The 17,389-nt window shown below is 29.9% G+C and overlaps 1 protein-coding gene across 1 annotated transcript; it reads left to right on the top strand.

The window, feature by feature from the left end:
* Window positions 1-1,052: 1,052 nt before the first annotated feature.
* Window positions 1,053-4,171, top strand: LOC113394535 (activating signal cointegrator 1 complex subunit 1). The gene is made up of 7 exons (XM_026631882.2): window positions 1,053-1,370; window positions 1,539-1,647; window positions 1,743-1,875; window positions 2,217-2,345; window positions 2,625-2,785; window positions 2,920-3,092; window positions 3,880-4,171. The coding sequence occupies exons 1-7, from the start codon at window positions 1,259-1,261 to the stop codon at window positions 4,152-4,154; spliced, it is 1,092 nt and encodes a 363-aa protein (XP_026487667.2). The 5' UTR covers window positions 1,053-1,258; the 3' UTR covers window positions 4,155-4,171.
* The last annotated feature ends 13,218 nt before the right edge of the window (window positions 4,172-17,389 follow it).

Raw genomic sequence — 17,389 nt, 5'->3', positions numbered from 1 at the left:
TTATAATAAATTCGCCCTTAAACCAAATGATTTGCTCTTGAGTATTGTAGTACAAAGTAGTGGTAATGCGTTGTGAACATCTCCTTACATTGTTATGTCAACGAATGGCAAAGCGACACTAAAGTCAGGTGAACAGTCTGCAGTTCAGTTCAGTCGAACAGAGTAAGTATTCGGATGGTTCGGGTAACAAACCGGTAACAATTTGTTTTTGTTAAGGCTCCTGGGGGAGGAGGGAAACTGGGTTATGTGGGATTCCTACCGACTAAAATTATTTCGATGGCCGTCCTCGGCATGGATTAGAGAAACTGTGGGATCGTGTCGATATAAGTCAAGTATGTTGGTGTGAACTGCCCTGATTAAGCCTGGAAGATGTGTTAAGTTGGAGATCTCCTCCCGGGGAGATTAATTTTTTTTTTAAATTTCTCAACTGAAGAGCTAATAGTTTTAATTTGTATTTTTTTTTGTATCAAAAATTAAACGTTATAATAAATATTTATTGTTTGTATTACCGTAGTAGATTAGTAGTAGTAATTTAGTAGTTTAGTAGTAGTAGTTTAGTAGTAGTAGATAAATTAAATGTAGATTTTAAGGAAAATAAGCTTAATTTAATATTCTTAGTTTGTTGACACGGATTTTTTGTCGGATAGGGAGTCTTTTTATTTTGACATTTTAAAACTTTCATTTAATGTTATTCACGCCGCGTTTTAGTAATAAGTTTATTTAAGTGTATACTCAACTAAATAATTTATACGACAAACAAGTTGATACGATATAGCGGCAATTTTTTAATAATAATAAAATCATGCACTGATATCGCCAACAAAACGAAGAAGTTTTTTTATTGTAACAAGATTTTTTTTTAATTAACGGCAAAAATTGTTAATCGATACTACATATCAATTAGTGGCAAAAATCAAATCGATTATCAAAATGTTATGTTGCCGCAATCACTAGTTCACCATCTGTCAAAAAGTGGGCAAGTTGGATATGTCATTAATTAGTCATTGACATATGACGACTGACACTCGTATACTTATAGTTGGTATTGAATATTGAGTATATACCTTCTTGATAGTTGATACACAGTCACAATAAAATACATTATTATTATAATATTATTTGTTTAGTCTTTATGTTTATTGCTATAAACCAAATTTGTCCAGTGCTTATATTTGTTATTATATTCTACACTAAACTCAGATGTATATTTAGGAATAGCTAAAATTATAGTGCTGAGTTTTTAAATTTAAACAAAATAATGAATGACATACTGAGACCCGAATTGATTTGGATCGAAGGAAGATGCTATAGAGTAAACGATCCCATAACTAATGTTACAGCGTTTCAAGAGCAAGATTTGTACGAAACTGGTAGTTACATTTTTTTTAATGAAAAGTTTCAATAATTATATATATACTTTTTTAAAGAAAGTTTTAAGTAGTCCAATTTTTTCAATGATTTTATTCTACCAATTTCAAACATTTATTTGTGTAAAAATCAACAAACTGATCGTGAAGTTACATTTATTAAATTTTCAGAATTGCCATACAATGAGATTGATGATGAGGAAGATGATGATGATGATGATCTTGCTGAAATAACACAAGTGGATAACAGTAGATACTATACCAGTTTTCATGTTTCTAAGTATGTATGCCTTATGCTTACTATAATCTTGTTACTATTTTATTAACAGATAAGTAAGAGAAAGACTTTTTTAACTTGATATTATTATTTTTCAGGCACTATTTAGGGTCAATTATTGGTAAAAAAGGTGCTACTGTGAGCAGAATTGGCCGAGATACAAGAACTGATATTAAAATACCGAGACATGGAGAAAATAAGGATATTTCTATATATGGATCAAGTGTTTCTGTATGAATTTGTTTCACATTGAAAAACAATTTGAAAATTATATTGAAATAGTTTGGAACAAAGCTAGATAAAATAATTAGATCTTAGATTTTTTTTATATGTCAAGATATAATCACGTCACATCAATCAAGTCACACTAACAAACAAGCCATCTTTATTATTGTTTGCATGTCGGCTATGTTTGAAATTCACTTAATAGTAAATTAAAAAGAGAACAAAAGAAAAAAAAAACATTAAATATTATTATTTTCATTAATTATTTATTCTAGAATTTGTTCTGAACATTTAGAAAAGCTATTTTGATGTACCTAATTTCTTAAATAAATATATATTTTTTCCAGAATGTTAAAGCAGCTAAAAGAAGAATAAATATAATTGTTATTTCATCTCGAATGAAACAAAGATCCACACACTTTATATCAATTCCTTTGAATCTTCCAAATATTATTAAACAGTTTGAAAACTTTAAGGTAATTGTTTAGTTGGTTAAAAAAATAGTAATTAATAATTACAATTGGCGAGCATTATTGTAGTTGATTTACTTGAAATGAGCGATTAAAGTTCATGACAAAACAACTTGTTTAGGTTAACTATTCCGCTGCATTGTTTGCTTAACTATTCAATGACAGTCCAGCGTTAAATTGGGTCATCTGGACTTTTTGATTGCTGTAATTAGCATATCATATATAAATTTGGCTTGCCAGCTCCTTGACTATAATGCAATCTGAATGAAAATGATTCTTTCACAGGAGCATGTTCTTCGTGACTGTGTAAGTAGAGGCTTAGAAGAATCTTTGTTTATTAGAGGAGAGAAACTACATCTAACTGTTGGTGTTATGTGCTTAATGGATAATGAGGAGCGTCTGACAGCCTCAAAATTACTCACAGAAGCCAGAGAAAAATGTATAATGTACGAAACCAAAAAAAAAAATTCTGCTATATTGCTCTGACATAATAAAAGTTCTAAACTGTGCAATGGTATCAAATAGTATGTCTGATTACGAATTGTTTTTTACCATTATTATGAATGTTTCCATTTTATAGGCCACTGCTCAGTGAATATCAGCCTCTTCAAATAAGATTGAAAGGATTATCATATATGAACGATGACCCTAAGGAGATAAATGTTTTATATGGTTGTGTTGAAGAGGTCAATGCTCCTTCGGGATTAGTTCAGAGAATTGTTGATTCTATTGTATCACATTTCTATAAAGCAGGTATTTTAAAATTAATATTTTATGATTTTAATGTGTCAAATTTAAATACATTGAATAAATAGACTACAACTGTCGGTATATTTGGTGCCAATTATAAGAATAGGTCATGATAGATAATATTGGATAAAAGTTCAGTTCTGCAACATCAACAAAAAATAAACATACAATTGTTGAACTTTTGTCGGCAATATAAAAACTAAACAATATAGCATTATGTTTTCGATGTTTTTTCGGTGTTGATAATTATCAACACACATCACCAATTATAATTGGTGTTTTACAGCATTCGGCTTTGTCACCTGAAATATTGTCAGCCACTGGCGTCACCTTCTCAAACCACTAGCAATTAAAGTTTGTGTTAAGTTTTTATTTAGTGGTAGTGTTATGTGCGATCCTGTTTGGGTAGTTATCATTCACTAACATTACATAAACTACCTTCAAACAGTAATACTTATAACACTTAGTAACAACGGTTGTATTCCAGTTTCAAGGGTGAATGACCGAGTGTAACTATAAGCACGAGAGATATAACATCTTAGTTCACAAGATTGCTGGTGCTTTGGCGATGTAAGGCATGGCAATGGTTCTTTCAATGCTAATTTCTGAGCAGTAATGACCACATGACATATCAACACTAGCCTGTATGGCAAGCAACTTGAAATAATAATGTGAAATATTTATAACTTGCACAAATAATATTCATTTACATTACTAGTAAATAAAAAACGAAAAATCTAAATATAGATTTAACGGATAAATTTTAAGAATTAATTTAATATTTTAACAGGTTTCATGGATAAAGAATATGATCGTGATCATGTCAAACTGCATGTCACATTATTGAATTCAAAATATAGAGGAAGAGACAAAGGTATGGATGAGGAAGCTATTTCAAAACAAAGCAATAAACGAGAAACGTTTGACGGTTCTCAAATACTATCAAAGTTTTCTGATTACGATTTCGGCACCACAGAGCTGAACAACATACATTTATCTCAACGCAAATCTACGGGACCCGATGGATATTATCAATCAACATGTGTTATTTCTTGTAGAATATAAAAAGTTATAAAAAAGTATTTATGGTTTGATTTAAAAGTATCAACTGCTTGTTCAACATAATTTATATAAACTTAAGGAATATTAAAAATTGGGTAAATAAGAAGAAAAGGTTTTAATTTCTATACAGAATTAATGTAATGAGAATCGTGTTGGAATTTTATAAAGTTAAAAATTGTCTATGAATCTACATCTCTTTTAATTTTATTCTCTGTACCCACCTCATCCTCTTATAGATTACTCACAGCTTTATCGTAAAAATAAAACATTCAAAATTCAATCGGTATAGTACCTACAAATATGATTTAAAACAAGTAAGTCACGTCTTTGAATAGTGCCATGATATTTTATTTAGAATGACTATTTTCATTTATTTTTGTTTTAATCTAAATAGTATTGCTAATTTAAATAGATGGTACAGATTTTGTTTTCATTTATTAAAATAGTGCATTAGGTAAGATCGGCAATGCAGAAACACATAAAAAGTGATCGAATAAGCCGGAAATTCGATCAGTACGATCTTACCGAATTGCTGTCTCAGCCCACCACAGGATGTTACTTTACTTTAGTTTACTTTACTTACTAGTTAAAGGTGTTTTGGTCGAGTGAGTCATTAGTGAAATTTCATCAAATCCAGAAATATTAAAATGATGGAATAACATCTCTAATTCTACAGTTAAATATACAATATATCCATATCGAAATACCAAAAGAATCACAGGATCATATATAAAAAACCTTTAACACTTTAATTAAGAGTATAAAAAAACCTAACTAATATTATTTTTTTGTTATCTCATATAAATAAATCTCCGTATTATACTGTAAAACTTGATAAAATTTAATTTGAAGTCACTGATTCTGATGCCCGTGCCGATGCTGGAATAAAACCTTAAAATTAAGATCTGTACACAAGCACAAGATTATCTACGTTCATAAAGGTCTCCCTCGTTACTGCGGCTTAGACATTGCTTATTCGAGTTTCCATCTGAACTGAAGCTTTTATCAGGCCGTGTTATGCGTTCCATTGGAAAGGAAGAAATTGCTTTGTTTGATTTGCTCACATGGTAATTTTATTACTTTGTGTTACTAAGTTTAAAAATGCATCATGAGCATTATATATTCCTTGTTATTATTTCAATAAGAACAATAATTTAAAAAGCTTAATTTTTTTTATCACAAACAGTATCATATCCATCTAATCAACATTAATGTGTATATACATAATATTGTTATAAATCTATTGTGAACCAACCGTAAGTGGGTAGCATCGGAAAGGGTCTCTCCAACAATATGATTATTATTAATAGGCAAACCAGCTGTTTTTAGTAAAACGAAATAGTTGAAATATAAATACCCAATATAATATAATACTTTATTTAAGGCCTCTTAACAAACGATTTGAATTTATGAATCGGCAAAGTTAACAATATCCATTATAATAACTATTAATATATAATAAGTATTACGATTGTAATTTTGGTTATTATAATAGTATTCATATTAGTCATTTGTCTAAGTGCATACTGCGGAGCTGAGTCTTTTATTTAAGGACGATATGATTGATGATGTTGATTCTACAAATACTGAAATTTTTAACATTAACATAATTTGCTTAAGTTGATTTACGATTTTGCATTTTTACTTTGTAAAGGTCAATACTAAGCATTTTGTACAATTTAAAACTTAATTATTTGTTGTCACTGTAATCATGTATCACTGTTATTAGCTTGTTTTATTTACATCTTTGGAAAGCAGTAAAGTATCGTCGATAAAAGACACCGTTACAATAACTTTGTGCACAGAAAAGAAGATCATTTCTTTATCCCAAAAATAGAAACTGGCTTAATAGGAATCCTAGATGTCTATAATTTGTTAAATTACTGAGTACGTAATATTATATTTGCAAGAGTTATATTTTTTTTATAGTATTTAGATAACAAGCCGCCAAACGCTTTTTAGTTCTAATCCAAAAAAAAACTTCACACAAAAATTACTATTTTAAGGTTTTGGGTCAATGCAAATGCAGAATATAACGTATATATTTAGCACATATAGCAATTGAACTGTCCCGATTTCTTACTGATATTTTTCTTCGTGAAACGTTGTCTGTAAGAGATTGCTTATAGCAATAAGACTGCTGTTGGTCAGCTATAATTTAATAAATTATTGCGTGCTTAACTTTCCTTTTTTGTATTTTGTGTGAAATAAAGAGTTTTTTCTTCTTTTCTTAGAATTTTTCTATCTATTCTATACTTTCTATGATGTATCTATCACATATACTCGTATTACTGTACAGATTATGAATATTAAAAATAATGTAGAGCTATGATGCACATACTTATTTGTGTAAAGTCACAATAAATAGATTTCTTGGAAGAACGATCATTTATTTAAATAGTGATAAATTGAATTAGTGAAAATAAATATTAATTATACGTCCAAATGAGGATAAGTAATTAAAGTAAACAAAATATGTAAAAAAAAATAATAACTAGCAAAGAAACCGACTACATTAGTTCTAAATCCAGTTTATATAAAATATAATATTGAATAATAATATGCCGTATTATATTTATATGGACCGCATAGTTAAATGAAGGGTTTAAATGAGTCACAACTTATATAAGAAATAAATGTGTCTAATTTTCATACGGTCAAATTTTTAACTTTGCCGTTTCATAGATTCAAGTCATTTGTAAAAATACATTGGTAAAGAAGGCATATTAAAATGTGAATGTATATGTATTATAACGTAAATGATTCAAAAGTGCTTGTAAAAGCCTACTTGAATAAAGTATATTTTGATTTGATAAATATTGGTAGGTTACTTATTAGGAAAAAATCGATGCCAAAGTTGTTGAATTGACTTCTCTTTCAAGACATCTCGCAATTTCTTCCGGTGTAAGAACTGCGTGGTATAATTTTACATTTAAATTTTTGTGATGGGATTGTATTTGCTTGAATATTGTGCGTAGCGCTTCGTAGCTCCATGGCTACGGTGCGGCGGGCGGGGAAGCGTCAGTATAGACGCAATGGCTACGCGATGCGGCCGTCTGGTGTAGCACCGTTATATCTTCAACACTGCGCGAAAAGTACCTTGTGTGTTAAATAAGGACTGTGTACGAATTGCAGGTAAGCTATAACACGATAGCTTAACCAGTAATATATATATATATATATATATAGTCTTAGAGAGTAACTAATAATGAATCCAAACAACATTCAAACCCAATAATTTCATTTTATTGTATGCTCTGAAGAAACATATTCTATTTTAAGAACAAAATATAATTAAAATGATAATGAAATAATATTTCTTACTTCAGCTACTTTTCGCGCTTTATGTAAAATTAAATACGGATATGTTTGTTATTTATGTAACGTATATTTCTTTCTTCATCTTTCATAGCATATCAGCGAAGTGTAATAAAGCTATAAGGCTATTATTTTACGCCATAACACGGTATGTCGTTAACGTTAAAATATGTATATTACACCCGGCTCGGACTCCTTGCCTTGTAAAGTTTCGTAACGCGCCTGATGCTATTAACATAAAATTCTTGTTAAAAGCTATACGGAATAATATAACTTAAAGAATAAAAAATGAAACAATTTTATAAGTAATTTTTAATTAAGGGATATCAGTAAACATTGATTACTTTGTACGTCTCGAATTAATTATAGAAATGTTCTTTAGGCCTATATAATCTTAACGTACCTACTTACGTGAAAAAAGTCTATTATGATGATGTAGGACTTATTTGTTAGTCAATTCATATTTTTATCGGCGGAAGAGATACAACTAGGTCAAGGAAACCAGTAACTGGATAGTATTTCCTTCAATTTTGACCTATTTTCATGTACATTCTAATTCTAATAAATAGTAATAACACTTTTACATTAGGCACTTAATTATTGCGGATAAAAATCTATTTTAATGTAACGAATTTGCCAAGCTTAACTTTATTTCAAACATTTCAAAGTCATATATTATTAAATATACGTTATTATTATTTATATAAGAAGCACCATCGGGGGTTTAAAACTCAATGTTCAAATACTGTTTATTTAGTTCTATTAGTAAAGGCTTCATAGAACAGCAATGAAGTAAGTAACTGTATTATCATTTAATTACCTTCTCGATTAAGACTCGCATATAATACACGTTATTAACGAGAAGATAAATGTAGTCAAAACAACGTTTCACACTCAAATAGAAAGCTCCACGAGGAATTTCGAGAGCCCGAAAACACACAATACTAAGGACACAAAAACATCGAGACCACCACATCCGCTTTGAGCTGTCCTATAAAAAATATTTGCCATTTGTAGAATCGAATCCGATACAATGGAAAATTTTGATAAGTCAAATAAAACATACGTATGGCGCTCCCGACTATTTTATTTATAAGGTAATGTCGTACATTCCAGGCATAATGTAATGGGTAGGGGAGACGGCGTTTCCGTTATTTAAATAAAATAGGGATAGAAGGGGATTGATTTCAAATGTCCGCATCGTATTGCCTTATGTAATATATAATACAACATTTTAATTGCAATTCTGCTTTTGAAACCGACTGTAAAGACAGCATTGCTTTTGAGTTTTAACGAATTGCTTATTATGAGCAAGTTATAATGAAATTACTTCTTTTATTGAGACAGATCTTCATAAAACAAGTGTGCCACAATATGTTTATAACAATATTATTTTTTTATTCACGAGAATATATATATTTTCATAGTCAGCGACAAACGTAGAAACGAGAAATAAAGGTAAACTTATAAATATACTAGTTTTTGTTAATAAATTTATTATAATAATGTTAATTTTCTTTAATAAATAACACTATAGTAAAATTGTATTAGTAGCTGAAGTAACGTCTAGTTCATGTTTCATAGTTTCCCTTCACACAGCACATTTAAATTTAATTGTACATAGTTGACTATGAATATTTATTATAGAAAAATAAATAATTACTGATTTGATTGTCGGTTCCTTTTGGAAGGATCTGCGTACTGTGCCGATGGTGGTTATATATTGGATGAATACTGTAAAATAACAATTATATTTAGGTGCTATTTTTAACTCACTTCTGTTTATAGCAATCGTTTAAATTTTTGATTAACTCAAATAAATCAAAGAAAATCATCTACTTAAATATGTACCCATAGATAAGATATGCTTTTCGTCATTACGAGCGCGCGACTTACCTATATTTAAATTTTAATAACCTATATTTTCATTTCGATATAATATTAGGCATATTAATAGCTAGTCGTATAAAATTGACAAATACGCGATATACGGTGATCACACATTGGCGTAGAACAAAACATTAAAATATTAATACAACACTGTGGTTTCTTTGGATTACAAAAAAGGGAATATTTGTAAAAAACTCGTATAGTAGGTATAGTCGTATAGTCTCGGTATACGGATAGAATGTCCTCGTTTGATTCGTATACTGAGGATACGTTTGGGTACATTATTTTTTTATATATATAATAATAATAATTCAATAATATTTCGTAATTATTGTGTTGATAATTAAAAAAATATATATTTTGAAGATTATCAGTTTAAATTTGATATTAATATTTTGTAATTATTAAACTAAATTCTATTACAAATATTGTATTTTCCCGAAAATGATCACACTGTGTACATATGTTTATGAAAACTCACACGTGCCTGATGCAGATTATTGCGAATTGTGGAATGGTTACATGGTTGAGTTACTTTCAAATAGCTACTTTAAATACATAGGTATATAATAAATTAAACTAAGACAAATATAAATAAATATAAAAAAAGAATTTTGAAATACTAGTGAGCTATACAGATTAACAACACACTCCTATACGGAAGCAGTTCAATCAATTTATTTGGGTGTACTGAGGCGCTAAATTAATGACGAACTGTGTTCAAGTAGGGCGTCGCATAAATGGAAATACGACATCGATCTGACTGAGGCAAAATTCTAACCCTTGGGGTAATTATTATGCGTAAAGGAAGTTTATAAAGCATTGATTTAACGCATTTTCTTGAATTATAAAGATTTTGTAAATATACATATAGTGTAATAATTTTATAAAAGTAGGAAATCAAAGGGAATCCTTTGATGGATGAATAAATAAATTATTCTGAAAAAAAAAACATTGGGGAATTAAGAGGTTCACAAGGGGAATACTCGTTAAAATATTATAAAATGAATCATTCTAAAGTTACGGATATACCTACTCACATTTTTGTTTCATTTAAATATTTGATGTTCAGTGATTGATCTATGATAGAAATACTGTTTTACTCAGTGAAAATATCAGACATCAAATTTGGCTGTGTGAATATCAGACATTACATACGTAGGTGTCCGGGATTTAATCGCGATCAACCCTTTTTATTATCTTACCCGACGTTTGAATAGATTTGTACTGTACCTGTCGTGGTCACGTGGTGTCTGAAAATGGAGAACATAATAAATATTTCGTGAAAGATTAATGTGTACTATATATAACATTTAAATTAAAATGTATGTATATTATATTGCAAATTTAAATAAAGGAATTAGCAGATAATTCTTATTCTGATATCCTATTTAAAAATAATTAATTATTGTTCAACCTACGGAACTTAATATTTAAGCTACAAATACTTTACATATATAAATGCTGAACTCGCGACTTTCTTCCACTTAAGCATATTAATCGAAAACCATTGTCTTGAATTCTACAGAAAGCTTTACATTTTCCGAGAAAATGTATAAGGAAAATGGGAATATAGTGGGTATTATAATGACAATGCAAGTGTACGTACGTATAAACGTAAAAAAATTAATTACAAATGTTTCACGAGCAATATTGAGTGTGTGGGAAGAATTTTTCTTTTTCCTAATTGTTTAAATGCTAAACTTTGTGTGTTACTCGATTGACATAGAAGTCGTAATGTATAATAGAGCTATGGGTATATCCTTATTTAAAATATACTTCTTTGTATCGTTATTATGAAACATTAATATTAATTTAACGTTACTATCGGTTCGTAATGTAGATACTAAGTGGGTGGTGGGAAACCCAGTAGTTACTCTTTTACGACGATGAAATTACATATTTCAAATCTTTAATTATGTAAGCCGAGCTGAATAAATAATAAAATAAATATAGTAGGTACATTAAGTAAAATATGAATAGCAGAAATAATATTCCAATCGTAATTATAGTAATTTGTGAGTGAGTGTCATGTGAGATTTACAAGTATACTCAGCGTCGCTCATATATATTTAAAACACAGACGATGAAATATATTAGCACGTTACTTTATATATTTATAAGTTTCCAAACTAATTTTCACTTAACATAACTTTGATTTTGAGAACCGATAATGAGTCAAAATAATTTGTTACTTAAACATTCAGAAAATTTGTTGGTGATAATTGTATTCACATAATATTGCTCACAATTATATAATATACATTATATAATTGTTATTATGTAATAGTTTCCAAACTAATTTTCACTTAACATAACTTTGATTTTGAGAACCGATAATGAGTCAAAAAAAAATTGTTACTTAAACATTCAGAAAATTTGTTGGTGATACAATTATGAATACAATTATTCACATAATATTGCTCACAATTATATAATATACATTATATAATTATATAAAATACGTCTTACGTGGCAAACCATAAACGTGTTACTCCGATGTGTCATATAAAAAATCTTCCTGACTTACGACACTAAACCTAGTTCGATAAGACTACCATATGATATATATATAATTAGTCAGGTCATTAACGGGGGAACATGAAAGGAAATTTCGTTGCTGCAAACTTAAAAACCTGGAACGCCATAAAAAAGCTATTTACAAAAACTTATGCGGTTTCTAGTATGATAAGATTCCCAAGTTTTGTTTGTGCGAAACAGGAAATAGATAGGACTACACGATAATGCGTTGCTGTAAGCGCCCCTAATTGGTCTAATTAGTGGCAGCAGCATGATAAGCGACGCCTCGTATCTAGGTATGAAACTATCTAGTTGCAATCCATTTCTGAGTAAGAAAAATCACTGCTTCATTTACCTCTAAGGCAGCTAACTTAGCCGCTCGTTTTGGAGTCCTTTTCAGAACAACAAAACAAGAACTTAAAAACTTATTGTAATTTAGTATCAAGAGTAATGCCTAATTACATTGACAGTTCTACTGAATCATACACCTCTCCGTTTATAAGGTATACGTGTTTTAGCAAAGATTCTTAAGATTATTGTCATCGATCACATTGATCTATTGTGGATCTGCTGTGCGGCGTAAGATTGTCTATTAATCCATCAGTTCACTTTAATTAAAACTTGGCCCAAGGCCACGGAACTGGCACTAGATTTAACGTCAAATATCCAACACAAAATATCATCCATCCCTTATGATATTTTAAAAAAGGATGTACAAATGTTTGTAAAGTCAAAAAAATTAATATAGAAATTTCACGGAATTAAGATTTTTTCCCTTAAAATCTTTACAAATAGAACTTCCATTTATTACAGGCTGCTGACTTGCGGTCGTCGTTAGAGTTAATTACTTAGACCGAGCCGTTTATAGTTGTACCTATGTCGAAGTTTAAGTTCTTAACTGCACCCTGTGAAGAGCTTTGAGTCTCCCTTTTCAAGGCTGAAGAGAAGTACCGCTTTTGTTTTAAGAATGCGCCCTTTCTAAATCATAATTCCTGTAAATAAGACGTTCGTTAACGTTGGCTTAACGTAGCTTACTTTATTTCTCGACTGATTTATGAAACCACTTTTTACTTAATGTTAAAACATTAACCTTATATTTTTTTCCTGTTTAATTAACGATTTGTAATGACTACAAATATACGTACTAAAATATGTACGAATTCTTTCATGCCTAATATAAGCGTACATGCAGCGTACATACAGTCCTTTTTTATATATGATTATTATAATTTTATCAACATAAGTACCACAAATAATTAAGGATATTTTATGACTGTTCATAATTTACAAAGTTACAATATAATTTCAGCTCCGAGAGTCGGAAAAGTAAACTTGCCAAGGTTGGCGTTTTACGTAATATCTTTATCCTTTTCAGAGAACGATCGCTTTTATTTGTCTTGATAGGTAGACCAATTGCAAAAACTCTTAAAAAATAATTATTCGCGAAAATTATAAAAAAAAATCGAATTGTCAATATTTTACATGAGAATATGCAATAAAAATGGCATAAAACTGGTAATTTTCGAATTCCCGATTCCTGTTAGTGTAATATTTATGAGCAGCCTTCATAAACGTGTTTTAAAAATAAATAATAATAATAATAATAGTCTCCAGTTTAAGTAAGTGATTTTTGAAATTGAATAAATTTTGAATACGATATAGATCGTTGCATCGTTTTATATGAACAGATAAAGCAATCCAGAATTTGATTGCCTGGACCGTGAAGGACTGATTATAAAATTTTATTTTGTGCATTTGATTTTTTGAAGTTCTGTGACTATATGGAGATGTAAGAATACCCAAGATACTTAAAATTTTCTTTCAAATAATTGGGTTTATTGGGCTTGAATAACACATATTACAGACGAGAAAGTATGCGCAAGTTCCGGCGACAGCATATAGGAAGCTACTTGAGCTTTAGACAAAATTCTAAGACTTGGTCATATTGCAAAAAATAATCCCAATGAAATAATCAGGAATACAAAGAATATGATAATTTTCTGATATATTTTTGGAAGGTACTAGCATATCAGATTGAAGGCATCGTAGAGAGCTCAGTGCATCGAACGTTTTTTTACTGAACTAAGTGCAAACAGTTCTTTAACGGTGGAACAGACAAACAAACAGTCAGGCAAGAACCGTTATACAGAATAGATGGTATATTTAGGAAGTCAACCCATGACATCCTGCCTGGACGTATTGATAAACCGTGCAGAGCAGTTACTTTACACGGTTTAACGCGCGTTAAACCTTATCCAGGATCATAGCGTGATGTTATATATAACACATTTTTTAGTCAATGGGCTATTTAACGCAGAGTTTTGTTTTCAATTTGGACTGGTTATATATTATATCTTTGAAATAAACAACCAACAAACTCTTTATAATATTAATATATATAAAGACGTGAATTATTTTGGAGAACATTCATTACGTAGTGTAGAAGCGAAATTAGGAAGGATTTTGCGAAGTTTTGATTATAAAGGGGTGCTGCGTCCATAGCTGTAGGCAGGGGAGAGGGGTCTTCTGTGGGTTTAAACACGTTGTGAAATATTATTCCACACTGATTCCTTCAAATTTCTTAAGTATTAGTTTTTTGGTAACTCACCATGCACTTACCCACATTTTACTTCGGATACGGTACACTGTCTTTGTAATTTTGCTAACAAAACAATTGCATGCAATGAATCAAGTATAAGATTCCACGTAAAATTTCATTTAGAGTTCAGATTTGGTCAACCCGTCGATTGTAAACATCGGTTGGCACAAAAACTTACTAAAATACTAAACCGAAAGGAGACTCTTATGTTTAACTACTTACAAAAGTTAAGTTTCATAGTTTTTATTCAAACTTTATAAATTTCTGTAAACTACATATATATGTAGTTCAAACCCTGGGTATATACTTATATGCCAAAAATATTGACTGCGTGATTAAGGAACGAATATTAAAGAATTAACGCCTTCTTTTAATACTATACTGTATATATATATACAAATATATACAAATGCTCTCAACAAAACTGGTTAGAAAATCTCGATATTACGTTAGGAAAACACTTATTGGGAAACTGCAATACCCTTTGAATGTGTAGTTCGAGTTTGAAAGCGTGGTTTGAGGCATTCGACGCAGTTATTGAATTTTAAAATATTTATTTATTACAAAAAAGAACCATCCAGACCGAAATTTTGTTATTATTTGAAGAAGAAAAGAATAAGCTTTTAGCTTCGAAATTAATTCGTTATCCTAACTAATATTACAAATGTGTGTTTGTTTGTAACACTTTCGCATCTTAACTACTCCGATTATCAGAATTTTCGCATACCCGTTATCAGGTGTAAAGAAACATACCTGCGGTACCTTAAACCTGTCTTTCCCCTAAACGCGTTCGAAGCCACAGGAGAAATTATTAAATTTATATATTAAATATAATTTAAATTTTCATATTTTACATAAAATTCATAATTTTAACTATATTTAACACTGCTGGGTAAGTAGCTGGTAAGTGTAGGACGTAAGGGCTTCCTCTTCTCTTGAGGAGGTAGATTAGATCTTGTTCCACTAGGCTACTACGCGCTAATGTGGGTTGGTGGATATATGTTTGGCAAAGTTTCCGTCACATGCAGCTTTACTGCCAATATTTTCCTTCACCTACCTATGAGATAAATTATGACCCCAAATAAAACTTATAAAAACTTAGTGGTGCTCACCAGACTCCGAATTACGAATGTTTTCTACCCACTGTGACATCTCGGTTTACACAAGACTGTTATATTGTTTTTATTAATAACATTTACTTAAGGAAATCTAGCTATTAGTCAATTTTAATGCGAGATGAACTTATAATCGATCCTTTTTGCACGAAACTCCCAATAGACATAAAAAATGTATGTTCTGTTTTTATTGTCTGTTGAGATAAAAAATCATTAACACTACATTGCTTTTACAGAATAGATTACATATAATAAGTGCAAGAATTTTTTAAAATTAAATCAGTGAATAACGCTCAAAGCAGCATTTTATATTTGTGCGTTTAGAAAATGAATATACGAGAATCAATGGAGAGAGAGTTCTGTGCAAATTAAAGGGTAACTTCACTTATCAATTTATACTACCGTCAATCTTCAATACTACGAGTATGCATTAGTGTGGTATAATGGCAACTGGCAATAAGTTAGTGTAATTACAATGAAGAATCAATCATCAATCCAAAACAGGCTTTAATAATTCAAAATCAAAAATACACTTTATTCAACTAAGGCTCTTAAAAGTACTTCTTAATAATTACTTTAGAAGATGATTTAATGTTATTATTGGTTTGGAATTTTAAATGTATATTCTCTAAACAAGAACCGGCAAAAAACTTAGTAGTAACTCTAATTCATCAATTGTATACTTATAACAATCACATACGATTATATATAGTACTACTGACATTTATAAAACACAAACTCCCAACCCCCTTAGAGGTGGAATTTCGTAAAGTCCAAACCTACCTGCCCAAATTTGATGTTAGTAGGTGTTATATTTTCTGAGATTTCGTGATTAATCAGTGAGTTGTATTTCGCTTTTATAGGTAGATATAGATTATGAAAATCAACAAATACTAACACCAAGCACTCCTATCTAATATCCTCTGTATTATCCTGTACAGAATAATATACATTTTATTTTAAATGAGCTTCAAAAAAATGTTTCGTATTGAATTATATATTTATAGGGACACGTGTGTCGGGTCGGATAATTGTCCAGAAAAATTAATTAATAAACACTCCAGGCATTTGTCGGTATAAAAATAATAAGTACAATCTAGAAAACTATTCTGTTTGTGATATTTTCAGAAAAACTTGCTAACTTTCAGTTTTCGTGCCGATCCTACTCTCCCTTGTTGTTGTACTGTGCGTGATCCGAATAAATGACGATTTTTATTTATGACGCATGTTAATATATATTCTTACAGCTGTGTTTTCTTGATAAAAACAGTAAATTATTTATAAGTTATGCTAAATTGTCGCCAAAGATATTGTTTTTTTTAGTGTGTAAATCGAAGAAAATACTACCGCAATCGTATTAAAAATCAATGTTGGAAGTAATTAAAAGCACCAAATGCGTGTCTTTTTTTTATAAAAACATAAATATTCATCAAGATTTACGTATTTTGAATAAAATAAAATATTTATGTTATCGCTACGAAATTGCTACGAACTACTACGAAAGTACAAATAAATGAGATAGCGCCATCTTTTGAGCGGTTGGCGCATTTTAAAAGTTACATAATGGTCAGCTGGGCTCAGGGCAAAAGCGACATCTTTATGTTAACCGAGTAACTTCTTCTTTGAATTTTCAAAGTTCTTGTTTAATTTTCATTACAAGCAGTAGGAGGCGCTCCGGTCTAGAGTCTACAACATCGATATTCCACCTCGTACTACGTTGTTTTCTAGAAATTGAATTCGAATGGATTGTAATGACTAGCATATTTTTTAATGACCTTATATGTTTTAGTATATTG

Source organism: Vanessa tameamea, chromosome 4 (assembly GCF_037043105.1).
Source record: "Vanessa tameamea isolate UH-Manoa-2023 chromosome 4, ilVanTame1 primary haplotype, whole genome shotgun sequence".
NCBI classification, from domain to species: Eukaryota; Metazoa; Arthropoda; class Insecta; order Lepidoptera; family Nymphalidae; genus Vanessa; species Vanessa tameamea.
This window is presented reverse-complemented; position numbering and strand designations above follow the sequence as displayed.